Source organism: Adiantum capillus-veneris, chromosome 16 (genome assembly GCF_014529385.1).
Source record: "Adiantum capillus-veneris isolate H3 chromosome 16, ASM1452938v2, whole genome shotgun sequence".
Taxonomy (NCBI): Eukaryota; Viridiplantae; Streptophyta; class Polypodiopsida; order Polypodiales; family Pteridaceae; genus Adiantum; species Adiantum capillus-veneris.
In genome coordinates, this window is record NC_140946.1 from 127,847,796 (window position 1) to 127,863,035 (window position 15,240).

The 15,240-nt window shown below is 46.0% G+C and overlaps 1 protein-coding gene across 2 annotated transcripts in view; it reads left to right on the top strand.

The window, feature by feature from the left end:
- The window catches only part of LOC147439844 (uncharacterized), a 127,138-nt gene extending 115,599 nt beyond the window's left edge, over positions 1–11,539 (top strand). For both annotated transcript variants that reach the window (XM_086485581.1, XM_086485580.1), the window contains exons 13-15: positions 10,552–10,641; positions 10,725–10,823; positions 10,905–11,539. In XM_086485581.1, the coding sequence (XP_086341707.1) occupies positions 10,552–10,641; positions 10,725–10,823; positions 10,905–11,145 (430 nt within the window). In that variant the 3' untranslated portion in view covers positions 11,146–11,539. The remainder of the gene's footprint in view (positions 1–10,551; positions 10,642–10,724; positions 10,824–10,904) is intronic.
- The last annotated feature ends 3,701 nt before the right edge of the window (positions 11,540–15,240 follow it).

The following is a 15,240-nucleotide window of genomic DNA, read 5'->3' on the forward strand; positions in this document are numbered from 1 at the left end:
ACCATTGAGGAGGAACAAAAGAGGAGGACTAGAGCCCTCCATGTGCGTATTACTGGACACAGAAAATGTAGAAGACAAAGTGAAGAAACTCTTGCAGCACATGGGCATCTTGGAACCTATGCACACAGGTGCTTGGAGAGTAGGAAAGAAGGGAGTGGATGAGAAGGGAAACGTCAAAGAGAAAACACTTATTTTGCGTTTCCCGAGTTTGGAAACAAGAAAGGAATTCCTGAAGAAGAGACCAGCACTTAAGAAAACTGGAATATTTATGGGGGATGACCTTACTTTAGCACAAATAGCACATATGCTCCTTGCTCACGCTACAGCCCCAACATCCCCCTCGCGCAAGCTTTGCACCCCGCCCCCCCCTCTCTCGCGGCCTGACCAGTCCCCGCGCTAAGGAGGTAAGGAAGAGTTGATGCCAGAGATCAAGGCAGCAAGGGAGAAGGGAAAAATTGCCTTTTACAGAGGAGGGAAAGTAGTGGTTTTGGAAAAACGCACAGCATGACGGTGCGAGACATATGGGACCACACTCCGGATGGCGGCATGGAATTGTAATGGATCATATAGGCTGGATGTGGGTGCCTTTGAAGATAGCTTCAGAGATAGAGACATTGTCTTTTACTCGGAGACACATCAAAAATCTGGACAGTTGATGCCAAGTGTGACTGGCTATTTATTGGAGACAGCTTGTCGGCCAGACGCTAGATCCCAGCATGGAAGTCGAGGTTCAGGAGGGGTAGTAGTCTTATTCAAGGAAGAGTTGCAGCCGCTATTACAGATTGTCCGGAGAGATGACCATGCGAGATACATGTGGGTGAGACTGAGAGCTGAGACAGGCAGATTCTTATACATTGCTATATGTTACTTTCCCCCTAGCACATCAGTCTATACCTCACCTAGAGGGCAATCCCCTTTCTCTATACTTGATGATGACATATGGGAGTTCTCTAGAGATGGAGATATCATTCTCTTGGGAGATTTTAATGCCAGGACGACCAACTCCCAAACGGTATTTTCTGATACCTCGGAGGAGATGCTTAGAGAGATGGATATATCGGAGATGGGACTTGACAGACACTCACAGGATAAAGAGCACAGAGTATGGGAGATATCTCATGGAGATGACAACTACGCATGGTCTGGCCATACTTAATGGTCTAGAGATTTTTCCTTTGTCTAGGGGATTCACATGCTTTCCACACAGACATGGGGCCAATACAGTGGACTATGTCATGACTTCACCGAGCTTCATCTCTCATTCAAGATCTCAGTGTGGGCCCTAGGCCTGTTGGAGTAGCAGTGGACCATGCTCTCCTGACTTTTTAAGTCTCTTTCCAGTATAGTGTCTCTCAGACACCACGAAGGATGCAGCAGAGGCATACCCACACACTCAACGAGATCAGAGAAGACGTTTTGGGAACATGCCTCAGAATAGTTGGTATGATGAGGAGTGCAGAGAGATGAGAGTTCAGATTCAGAGCGACCTTATACTTGGAGTCATTACATATAGACAGTCTCGGATTGCCCTTCGGCGTTTAGTGCGACGGAAGAAGCGGGCCTTTTTAGCCCAGATGGAACGTGATTTGTATCAGCTCTTTTTGAGCCGAGATTCAAGTGAGGCCTGGCGTCTCTTCCATGAGCACTCACCTCCTCCAGTGATTACCTCTCCCGAGATTTGGGGTCAATATGTAGCATCATTATATACAGTACCTGGGCAACCACCATTACCAGACCCTCTAGAGCCATGTCCAGCCACTAGTACCTTCTTTACCACTGAGATGGTGAAGAACGCCATTGACAGGATGAGGACTAGGAGAGCATATGATCATGATGGTTTGGTGGCAGAGCACTTGATACATGCTAGAGATTTACTATCAGAGGTTCTTGCGAGGTTGTTTAACCGTGTCATGTGTGAGGGACTACCCGAGTCCTGGAGATTATCTACTATTGTACCTCTTTTCAAGGCAGGGGACCCCACGGTACCAGGGAACTACCGTACTATTATGATAGGGCATACATTGGCACGGTTGTATGCATCCATTCTTGAACAGCAACTGAGTAAATGGGCAGAAAATGAGGGCATACGAGCAGCAGGGCAGGCTGGATTCAGGAGGGGTTTCTCCACTTTGGACCATATTCTTACACTCACAGCCATTATTGAGGAGGGTCGGGCACATGGGAGACGGATGTATTGTTGCTTTGTGGACTTCCGCAAGGCATTTGACACAGTGCCGAGGGCCAGATTGTAGCACAGGCTACTGAAGTTGGGAGTACCCACAGAGATCATACGGGGGATCATGGCTTTATACGGCTCAGTGACTGGCCAGGTACGCACTCCTAAGGGGATTTCTGACATTGTTCATTCCACTATTGGAGTGAAACAGGGGTGTCCTTTGTCCCCTACACTTTTTGGTATGTATGTAGATGAGGTCTCTGACTACATTGACAGAGAGGGTGACAGAGGCGCTCAGCTGGCAGGGACATGGATCCCTTTATTATTATATGCTGATGATATTGTGTTAATGTCAAAGTCGCCAGAGGGCATGCAAAGACATTTGGATGCATTGCACAGCTTTGCAGAGGATAGTGGATTTTCTGTGAACCTTGGTAAAACCAAGGTTATGGTGTTTAACACCACACCACAGTGGGTCAAGAGATCGGCACCTACACTCGTATATGACCAGGACACTGTGGAGTACACAGATGAATATACATATCTGGGGGTGGTATTCACGGGACCGAGGTTTACCCTGAGGAGAGCAGCAGAGACTAGACTATCCAGAGCCTATGCGGCATTAGGAGGGCTAGAGAGGATGTGTTCGCAAGTTCAATTTCAAGAACCACGAACAAAACTATGGCTCTTTGATACTTTGGTTGCTTCAGCTATGCTTTATGGGGTCCAAGTTTGGGGACCATCTGTGAATCATGACAGTTGGAGGAACATGGAGAGACCCTTGGTATTTATGATATCCCAGATGATTAGAGCCAAGGCCTCTGTACCACATGCGATTATTCGAGCGGAGGTAGCCGGCCCTCCTATAGAGATTGAGGCTCTTACCAGATCAGTGTCCTTTATGCACAGTCTATGGGATACACATAGAGGAAAATATACTAGACTGGCTCTTGAGTCCTCTAGACAGTTAGCGATGCAGGGAGATGCATCATGTTGGTATGCACAGATGACCTCATGGTTTCAGAGGCATGGTCTCAGCATGGATAGATTGCCTCCCTTTCAGTATTCCCTGGATTCCCTGCCAGTCACACGAACGGAGATCACTAGACTCATTCGTCAGGATCTTATACAGTTGGACACCAGGAGGACATGGGTAGAGCCGATACAGGAGTTGGGCACGAAGATGGCTTTCTACAAAGAGCACCTTCTCCAACTTTCAGGGGATGGGTTTGTGACTCGTCCGAACTACATGGACACTCATTTATCTCATGGTCTGCGATGTGCTATTGGTCAGATTCGCACATCCTCACACCAGCTGGAGATTGAGACGGGTAGATTCAGAGGGATACCACCAGAGTCTAGGATATGTCAACTATGCGGCAGAGAGCCAGAGACAGAGCTACACTACATATGCCACTGCACTGTGTATTATGAGATACGAGGGCGCTTCCATTGCTTATTCAGGGAGGGTTTTGGACCCCTAGATAGAGTCATGAGGTATCAGGACCAGAGATGCCTTGGCTTATATCTACTTGAGCTACACCGACATAGAGACAGTCTGTTGGGGAGACATGGAGTACGACAGTCGCAGAGACAGATCACAGATTTCTTTGGATCGAGGGAGCCAAGAGACCAACCACCAGCACAGGGTTGTACCCGCATTCATACTAGAGGCACCCTCATTGACAGGGCGATTGAGCTCGGGAGATCGAGACGACCACGACCGAGACACAGGAGCACACTACATCGACGGAGACTCCAGCAGAGGATCAGAGGCATTCTAGCACGACAACCAGATTGTCATTGAGGGCCTATTCTACATTTTCACATTTCACACTTCATTTCAGTTTTCATTTTTACTTTCAGTACTTTTTGTACTTGTACTTCAGACATTGTATTAGATTCACCACTTTGTATCTGATGGTCTCATAGGTCATTTTGGCCTTTTGAAGACGTTAATATATCATTTCATTTCATTTCATTTCTCCCTCTCCCTCCCTCTCTCTCTCTCTCTCTCTCTCTCTCTCTCTCTCTCTCTCATTCTCTCATCATCTAGTCATAGTAAGGTTGAATGGTCTTCAAAACGAGTTTTTTGTGAGTATTAGAGTCAAAGGACTCTAATACTCCTTGTATATAAACACAAGGAGCTAAAAAATGCATTATTTGGGTGTTTTTTATACCTCCCGTTCCGCACCGTTTCCGTTCCGGCCCTAGCCGTTCCCCCATTCCGCAGGGATCCCGTCGCCGTTCCCGTTCCCCATTCCGGGTAACTATGGTGCAACAGGCTCTATTGCTGCAGGTGGACATGTAGAGACGGTGGAGTCTTATGTATACTTGGGAGTCACCTTTGCCAGCCTACGTAGGTGCTTCACCATGGCAAAGGTGCAAGGTTCATAAATACGTACTTATTGGTCCATACAGTACAATACATCCATGGAGTGAATGGTTCAGCACAAGATCATTTTTTAAAACAGAAATTTGAGAGACAGTCAGCCATAGAGGGTTGGCAAGGGTTTTGATGCTTAAGAGGGTGTTAAAAAGTGTGAAATGTTAGATGCAATGGATATAGCTCTAGTGTTATTTATGAAAATGTTGACATATATTATTATTTTCGTTGTTTCTGAAAAATTGGTATGTATTGACAATGTTGAATTCGTACCCGTATGGTTCGATTTATGGAAAAGGGTATTTCGTGCCAGTTTGAAAATGTAACCATACTTGACTTTTTGACTAGCTTTGGTCATTGATGGTTTATTTTCGATTCCCATGCATGTAGTCTTGACTCCTTGGTTTCACCTTCCTTTCTTTCATGCTACTTTAGGTTTGTTATGCCATGCACTTCTGGCTTTCATCAAGTTCCTATTAGCTATAATCTATGGAGTTTTCTATTTACTCACGAGTTACACTTCATAGTGAGATATGCGAATTCCTAAAGCTTTCAAGGTCTAATTTCGAAGTGTCAGCCTGTTTTACGAAGGATTTTTTCAATGTTTAGAAGTCTACTAGTTTGTGCAAAATTCGTCTATAAAATTAGGGTCACATATGGTTCGGCAAGCAAGGCCGAACCGTACTCCAACCATACTTCCGTACCCGTGTGATATTGCTGTGTGGTTTTAGTATGAAAAAACATACCTAAAAATTTTACAAGTACAAAAGTAAGTACATATGTATTGATTGCTTCCTACACTATGTGTCTTTCCACCTTGCAAAGGCCACGCACCAGAGGATATGCGGCTTTGGCCGATGTCATTAGGCACACTTTCAGGAACCTCGCACCTAAGGGTGGCTCTTTGACACTTTGGTCACCCCAGCTTTGATCTATGTTGCAACAGTACGGGCTCTTCGACTATCAGCCACCTGATGGAAAAAGATTGAGAGACCACTGATATGTATGATATTGCGCTTGTTCCGTAGCAAGCCCTTAGTACCACACGACGTTATTCGAGCAGAGTTTAGCAACTCCACCCATGCTAGTGAGGGCTATTTTCCAGACAGCTTGCCTCATTGAGAGGATGAGAGAGATGCCATCAGATAGACTCACACGCAAAGTCTTGAAGGCCTCGAGATAGATTTTAGAGTTTGGTGAGCAGGATTCTTGGTACTCGCAGGTGAGAGAGTGGTTTGTAGCACATGGACTAGACATGGATAGATTACCACCCTTCCAATATGACTCAGACTCACCCTTCATCCAGCCCTCACACACTGAGAGGAACACAGCACTTCGATACTTCGATAGGATCTATGGAAGCTCTACATCAGAGAGACATGGATTGCACCTAGACAGCCTCTTCCCTCGAAGATGCTGAATTACAGTGAGCACTTTTTGACCGAGGGTTCATTCAGAGACCACACTACATGGATACGTACATGCCACATAGCTCACGAGTGGCGATTGGTCAGCTTCGGGTATCATCACACCAGTTAGAGATAGAGACAGGAAGAGATGCTCAAACCCCCCGAGCTAAAAGGTTCTACCAGCTTTGGATAGAGAGGGTGATTGACGACGAGCACTTTGTCTGCAGCCATAAAGCATAATATAGTATCAAAGACAAATACGAGGCTCTTTTCACAAGACAGCCTACCCTACGACAACGGATAGCTCATGGAGTCTACAGATCAGCGCGAGTTTGGCCGTTTTCTAGTGGAGATACATAGACATAGAGAGAAATTGCTGGCACCTGTAGCGGCACCAAAGGGCGGTAGACAGTCACATCTTATAGACTTTTTCCAGAAGACCACAACCCTACCGCCAGCCGTCACACTCACAGAGAGAGGGGTCACCCTTTAGCAGGTTGAGAAGCTCCAAGCTCCATGATACAGAGCTCCAAGACTCCATCGTATATGGATTCAAGCTCGTAACCAGCGGGCAGCCCAAGAGAGATTTTACGATGCTGGCAGACTGCACGCAGCCCTCACACCATACCCACCCATGTATGAGATCCTACACCCCCAATTTGACATAGGATGGAGCTAGTCAGCTTGATGCATTTCACGATTGTCCTTCCCTGAGCATATAGATGTGGGCCATCTCCACGAGATAGAGCCCCTCCCCTCCCCCCCCACCCACCCACCCAGCCACCACCACCATACACTATGTATCTTGTATCGAGGCCTCCCAACAATTATCCACTCCCCCTACCATAGGACCACATTTTGTTATTTTATATTTTCCTTTCCAATAGATGGAGGACATACATATGTGCATTTGATTTGTCTTAGGTCAACTTCGGCCTCTAATAGACGTAAAAGATCTCTCTCTCTCTCTCTCTCTCTCTCTCTCTCACAGAGATGTCTGGGTTTGTTCTTGCTCGAGCTGCGCAGACACAGAGATAGCCTGATGAATGGCGAGGCTAGCCAGTCTCAAAGACGGATCATAGACTTCTTCAGAGCAGACACGGGACAGCCGCAAGAGCCACCCCCACATCAGAGCTTCCCCTCGTCTCACACCAGAGGCACACTGATTGACCGAGCGATTGAACTAGGGAAATCTAGGCGCCCGCGACTGTGAAGAACTACAGAGCATCGACGGAGGCTACGACAGAAAATTCGGAGCACGCTGGCCAGGCATGCACGACGCCCGGTCAGACTACTAACCATGGAGGAAATTGATGAGATTCGCCAACGATCGATGCTAGATCTCTTGTGATTCAGCTATTCCAACAAGTCGCCAATTTTTTTGCTTAGTTTTGCTTGACTCACATCAACCAACTTAGGACCCCATAGTATATATCTTTGTTTTGTATTGTTGTTAGGTTATTTTGTTACTCTGACTTTGTATCAGATCCACCACTCTGTAACTTTCGGGTCTCATAGGTCATTATGGCCTTTTGAAGACGTTAATATAACATTTCATTTCATTTCATTTCTCTCTCTCTCAAACCCTAAACCCCTGAGTGTGAACCCTAACCCTAATCTGCCCCTGCGCCCGCCGTTGCGCTCTGTTGAGGTTGCGGCTCTCACGCTACTGCGCCTGCACTTTTGTGCGCTGCTATCGCTCCCTCACCTACACGCCCCCCCTGCTGTTGCACTTGAGCGCTCTCCTGCTGATGCTGCACCTCTGCGCGCAACCCTCTGCCCTACAATCTGCCGTGCTGCCTGCTACTACGCTATTGATGTTGTTGTTGCACCTGCACGCCACCCCCCTGTTGCCCTCGTGCGCCAACAAATCCCAACCCTGCCCCATCCCTCCCCTCCCACACACACACACAAACTCTCATGAGCATACCACATTGAACACCCCCCCCCCCCCCAAAAAAAAAAAAAAAAAAAGTGTCGACATGCTGAAAAACACTTCGAAGGAGGAGTCGACCAAGCCGCCAGAGATGAACAAGTCGGATGGTAAGATGACGTCCTACATTGCGGACATCCACGATGGCTTCACTAATCGGCTATACAAGCTTGAGAAAGAGGTCGAAGGCTTGACCAAGGAGAAGGAAGCATGGAAGTAGGAGAAGGAGAAGGGGGAGGAGAAGAGAGAGAAGGAGAAAGGAGCAAATTGACCTCCTCCGTGCTTCTATCGCATCCCTCACCCCCGAAGAAGGTGATATCAAAGCGGAACGCAAGGAAGCCCTCAAAGAGGAGATCATCAAAACTCTTACGGCAAGCATCAACGACAAATTGGAGGCTACCAAGGAAGGATGGGTTGAAGTAGTCAAGAAAAACATAAAAAAGGAGGCGAAAGCAGAAGCCCAAATTGATGAAGCGCTCATTATACGCACAACCATTGAGGAAGAGAAGATGCGTCAAGCCCGCCGCCTCAACGTACGAGTGACTGGCATCGAAGAAGAGGAGGGAAGGGGTTCACACCCGAGAGTGATGGGAAAGCCCTATGCATGAAGCTCGGGTACAAAGAAGACGAGGAGCACCCTTCTCCAAAGCTTGGAGAGCCGGCAAAGTTCCACAAAAAGAGCCCTTATCCTCCAATTCACCTCGGAGGAGTCTCGAACATCCTTCATCCGAAAGAGGGTCATCTTGAGAGCGTTGGAGGGGCCCCCTATCTACCTTGACGACGACCTCACCAAGATGCAACAGGACCACTGCCGAACATGCATGCCTAGAGTCAAGAAAGCTCGCAAAGAAGGGAAGAAGGCGGTATACCGAGATGGTAGGGTCATCATTGATGTCAAGACCATCGCATAGGGACTCGCGGCCTATGGGACACATGAAGAAATCCACCTCGCGGTTTGGAACTGCAACGGGGATCTATGGACACACCTAGAGAGACTTGAGGAGGTGATGAGAGGACGGGACATCATTCTTTTGACAGAGACACATGAGAGTCGAGAGCGGAGTCTATCAAAGATTCAGGGCTTTCAATGGGAGTCGTCACATCAAGAGAGCACTCGCGAGCACACCACACGAGGGTCAGGAGGGGTGGCTATACTCTTCAGACAGGGATTCCAGAGCAAGATACACTCTAGCACATCGAGCTGCCGAGGAGAGACGAGCCCAGATGATGGCTCACCCAGAGGCATTCATCACGGCCGCCCTTGCTCTGCTCCCAACCCTCCCATGTACTACATTTTACACCCCCCCCCATTAGCACAAGATGGAGCTAGCTAGATTGATGCATTTGCATGGTTGTACTACCCTCAGCATATAGACATGCACCTAGTACTAGTGCTCCACCTATCCCCATAGATTTCATCACCCCCAGACGTCCTCTCTTTTATTTTGTAGCAGTCTGAATTATTTTGTCTTTTCCAATGCACAGAAAACATACGCACATGTATACTGGATTTGTCTTATAGGCCAACTTCAGCCTTACATAGACGTTAAAAATCTCTCTCTCTCTCTCTCTCTCTCTCTCTCTCTCTCTCTCTCTCCCCCCGCCCCCGTTAAGTATTCCTTGTCAGTCTTGGATTCTTTGTGCCAGGCTTTGGACAGATTTTGTGTGGCTAGTGGTGCTCTCATCGATTGGAGAAAGTCACCATTGGGGTGCATCATGCATGATGCTCCCTGAATGTCACAATATACTGCGCACCAACATATGTAATGCTCCTGTGTCTCTGAAAAATCCTTTTCACTCTTGAATCTGCAAGCTTTGAAGTCATGTCACTAGATCAACAGTGCAATGCAGGATTTAACTGGTAAACTTTTGGTTATCATCAATGTGTCCCTTAAGGTGGTATTTCAGAGGCATACCTGGCCTCCGACAACAGTGACAGAGGGAAAAGCTTCCCACAATGTTGGAAGCACATTGTCGCCTCCATAGTCTCCCAAAGCGGTGCAAGCTCGCTGCATGTGATTGACGAGCCAGATTTGGCTCCATGGCAATACTGGGGAGCTGCAATCAAGAAAGGATACCTACGATCTCTCATTCGGGAGAGGAAGAAGAGAGGTCACAGGTAGCAGGCGGGGCTAGGCAGCGGATCGGAGCTTGTTTTGTCAATAATGTAGAGGAAGTTGAGGGCAAAGTTTACTCTGCACAAAGATGGAGGGATGTGTGGTTCCCCCTGTCGGTACCTTTTTCTGTAATGTGGCTCTAGTCCTTCGACGCTCATCAGCCCGCTATTCTGAGGCATAGTACATGGTACGGACAGTACAGTATGGAAAGATTTGTTTGTAGCACAAGTGCAACTAAGATTGCAACAATAAACTGCATTTAAGACTTGAACTTTGTCAAAATTATTTCCTTTCGAACAACTGGATAAAATCATGGTCTATATATTTTCCGGAGGTATGCTTCCAAGCAATGAGCAACAAGTACATGTAATATTGTAAGGGTTTGTCCTATTTTCTTGATTTTGATATGTTACAATCTTCTATAGCTTGCATTTGAACAATTTTGTTCTTGTTGCTTCTGCCAAAAGTGGTCCAATAATTGTTTCAATCCATGGCATTGTAAGCTGGACAAATCTGCTTCTTGTTTGCAGGGGGAAGTTTGTTGTGGAGTACATTGGAGAGGTTTTAACTCATGATGAAGCCCACGAGCGTGGGGTCAAATACGATCTAGCGAATTTTAGGTAAGTGTATCAATCAATATTGTTTGAGAATCGTTCTGAAAGCTCACATGTCTTTGTACTAATTCATGACCCTGTTTGTCCAGTTGTTTATTTAGTGCAGATCACCCAGATGTTTCTGCGGAAGATCTGCTCGTAATTGATGGCTTCCGAATGTCAAATGTGGCGAGATTCATAAACCACAGGTTCCATTTTAACATAAGTGTGTGTTATCGTATTCCATGCAGAAGAGGTCGATAAGCTGTTTATGGCTGTATATTTTGCAGCTGTGATGGAAATCTGGGGGTGTATAGGGTATACACAGAGACAACCGATCTACGATTTTGCCGAATTGGATTGTATGCTTTACGTGACATAGAGATTGGTGAAGAGCTGTCTTATGACTACAGCTATGTGACATCCAAGGATACAGATAAGGGTGATTTCTCAACAGATCCTACATCCATCAGGTGCATGTGCGGGGCAAGCAACTGTAGAAAATGGCTATGGACTGGAACTTCACGATGATGAAAGCAATTGTCGGCAATGGCTACGCACAGGAAACTCTTCATGCTTATAAATAGGTGATGTTTCACATAACCTAGAAATTCTATAGATCACATGGAGTTTGCACTTTGCACCATCAAAGACTTAACCTGCACATTTTCTGTAAAATAGTGATCTCCAAGGCCTTTGTTGATGTATATTTCTGGCCTCCATAATCTACACACTCAAAAATTTGCCAACACATTTCCTGCAAATCATGAAAGTGTACAATCTTGTAGATGCGGGAGCAATTATTATCGATGATTTTGATGTAAAATGTCATATTAGATTGAAACAAATTTGAACCTCTCCAAACCTTTGGTGGTCATGTAATTTTCACAAGCAACACCCCTGGTTGAAATGCTACTTTTCAAAAAGCAAAGTGTACTCTTACTTCTGACAACATAGGAACTTTGGTTTTCGCTTGGCAGAAAATAGAAACCTAGTCGAACACAGAAGACTAAGTAGGTAGCCACATAATTGTTATACTTAAATAGGATTGTGAAAATGTAGCTTAAACACTCTCTCTCTCACTCTCCCCAATGCAGTTTACAAAAGATTGAGGATGAGACATGTGACTCTAGAATGCCCCGAAAAACACCGACATACGTGCCGATTTTCAGCAGCTTACAAGGGATGCACTACTCTTGAGGAATTTCTCTCTAAAACCAACCCATCTCCTACAGCTCTAGGCATATACCTAGCCAGTTTTCTAGAACATCACACACTACTCATGGAAAAGGCAAAGGGTGCTACACACCACACACCCCCCGCAAGGGGAGTTTGTTTAGAGTTTTCGAGGGTCCCATGGGTCATTTTGGCCCCCCGAGGATGTAATTATCAAATCAATCAATCAATCAATTTCTCTCTCTCTCTCTCTCTCTCTCTCTCTCTCTCTCTCTCTCTCTCTCTCTCTCACTCAGTGTACTATGAGATACGAGGTTGTTTTCATTGTCTATTCAAAGAAGGTTTTGGGCCTCTATCTAGGGTCATGATTTATGAGGACCAAAGATGTCTTGGGCTATATCTACTTGAGCTACACAGGCATAGAGAAACTTTACTGAGGAGAGCTAAAGAGAGACAACCCGAGAGACAGATCACAGATTTCTTTACACTAGATATTGTACACCCAAAAGAACAGACAGAGGAGCAGCCAACAATGGAGAGGTCTGCCCGGACTAGTGGCATTCTCATAGACCGAGCATTGGAGCTAGGGAGATCTAGACGATCCCGATGGAGAAGAGGAGCTACACAGTTTCGAAGGAGGCTACAGCAAAGGATTCGAGCCATACTTTTTCGTCGTCCAGAGTGCAGATGAAGATGGATCTCTATGAAGATGGATCTCCACTTTCCTCTCATATTGTATACACATTGTACTGCATAGTTCACACATTTCACGCCTTGCACCTTTCACCTTTCACACCTATCAGCTTAGTTCAGGTTTCCGTAGTATTTATATTCTGTTATCCTAGATTAATTTATTTTGTTAATTTGACTTTGTGTCAGATACACCGCATTGTAACTTTCTGGTCTCATAGGTCACTTTGGCCTTTTGAAGACGTTAATATAACATTTCATTTCATTTCATTTCTCAAGGCAGTGCGGTGGGAGCTCTCTCTCGTTTCATTTTGGGGAGGCATGTGCACGTGGGAGGCTACAAGTGCCTCACATGAGGTGCCTGAGGATGGACAAATCAGTTGACTTCGGGGATGGCGAAACTTTGCCTAAATCGAAAGCGACTTTTAAGCAGAGGATTTGAGAGAGCGCACTTTCTCCAGGTTCTGTGAGAGCAAAGAAACTTTCTAGAGTCAAAGATGACTTAATGTATGAGAAGGTACAATTGATAAGTAAGGCGGAGCTAAGCCTTTTGAGGGGTGACATTGAAAAAGAGATGTATTTAAATGCAGGGACTTACCAAAGAGCTATGTATGTAGATATGAGGAAAGTGTTGGGCAAAGAGAAGCTTGGTAAGCTTGACAAGATATTCACATCATTGAAGGTTGAAATGCAGACTATATTGAGGATAGAAGTGAATGTAATGGAATGTGTGATGCAAAAAAGAGTAGAGGATGCACTAGTTGCTTTTGAATCTTGGAAATAAAAAATTGGAAGAATGCATGAATGAATCCTCAATGATGAAGGAGCTGGAAAGCATTAAGGAGCAGGTGAAAACATTACATGAAGAGGAAGAGCAGAAGGTACGAACAACCTCTTCAAGGGGGGAGCACCTACTCAAAACACAAGAGGAGGTTGATAAAGTTGAAAAGTGGATCAAGGACGCAAAGAAAGGAAAAGATAAGATGCATGAAGCCACGCCGACATCCACTATCATCGACAGCTAGGATCATTTATATGACAATTGAGGAGGAGCAAAAGTGGAGGACTAGAGCCCTTCATGTGTGTGTACAGGTCTCAAAGACATTGGGAAAGTAGAAGAAGAAGTGACAGCTCTTGAAGCGCATGGCATTTTTGAACCCACACACCAGTGCTTGGAGAGTGGGAAAGAAGGGAAGTTATGAAAAAGGAAGTTCCAAGGGAAGGGTAGTCCTTATACGTTTCCCTACGTTAGAAGCTAGGAAGGAATTTTTTGAAGAAGAGACCAACACTCAAGCAAACTGAAATATTCTTGGGTGATGACCTCACTCTGAAGACAAGTAGCACACATGCAAGAGTTGATGCCAGAGATCAAGGCAACAAGGGAGAAAGGGAAAATTGTTTTCTACAAGGGAAAGAGAGTAGTGGTATTGGAAAGACGCACAGCCTGACAGTGAGACATCTATGGGATCAATCTTAAAATGATAGCATGAAATTGTAATGGATCAATGAAGCTCGATGCAGGTGCATATAAGGATAGCTTCCCGGAGCTCGGGAGATCTAGGAGGCTCAAGGTGAGGGGATGCTCCCATCGACAGAGGAGATCGCAACAAAGGATCATATATGTATTGGCAAGACATGGGAGACGCCATGTGTAGACTCTCACCATGGAGATCTAGGAGGCTCAAGGTGAGGGGATGCTTCCGTCGACGGAGGTCGCAACAAAGGATCATATATATATTGGCAAGACCAAGGAGACGCTATGTGGAGACTCTCACCATGGAGGACATCGACACGATCATGTAGGGACAGATGCGAGCCATCTCTAGATTTCTGATACACATATCAACCATTTTGTACCAGGTCTGTGAGATACACACCCACTTTTTGTATATGTACCTCTGAGGCTCTTGATAAGCACCTTTCACAGCTCTAATAGTGTATTTGTTTAGTTAGTTTCTTTCTTTCTTTTTATCCGGACCTTGTATTAGATTCACCATGATGTAACTCTCTGGTCTCATAGTTCAATATGGCCTTTAAAAGGCGTTAACATTTCTTTTCATCTCTTTCTCAATCGAACCCTAGCTGCAAATGAGTCGACTCTTCTTCTCAACCTCCCTGGGGTGAGGGGGCAACCATGTGGGAGTGCCCTCATTTCTTTTCATCTCTCTCTCTCTCTCTCTCTCTCTCTCTCACCCTAGCTGCAACAGAATCTACTCTTCTTCTCAGCCTCCCTAGGGTGAGGGCGCAACCCTGTGGGAGTGCCCTCAACACCATAAGCCCCGGACCTAGCCCCTTCTCCCAAGCCACACGCATCCGCTACGCTCCTACTGTGGTGCTATTGCAGTGCTTTTTCTACAATGCCTCGGCTACTGCGACCTCAAGCCCAGCCCGGCGTTGCGCTCCTGCTGCGAGCTTGGCTCTGCTTCCCTTTCCCACAACAAGCTGAGTAGGGTCAGACATCGACGGCCTTGCTTAAGCTTGACACCTAGTCACTAATAAGAAAACAAGGGGCTCTTCCCACGGGAAAGGTACAAGTTTCAAGTTCACCTACCAAGCAAGCTAGCAGTGTCGGCTCTCTCGACCTACAAAGTAAAAGCCTCTCTCGACCTACAAAGTAAAAGGCTTCTTCAAGTTGCGATGCAACGCGGTGGTTTTGTCGTGGATCCAATGGATCGTCTCCACGCTCAAGTTCGAGAGCTCAAGGATGAGAACGTTGAGCTCAAGGCATGTCTTGCAGTCCTTGTGACATGTCTCTCCTCC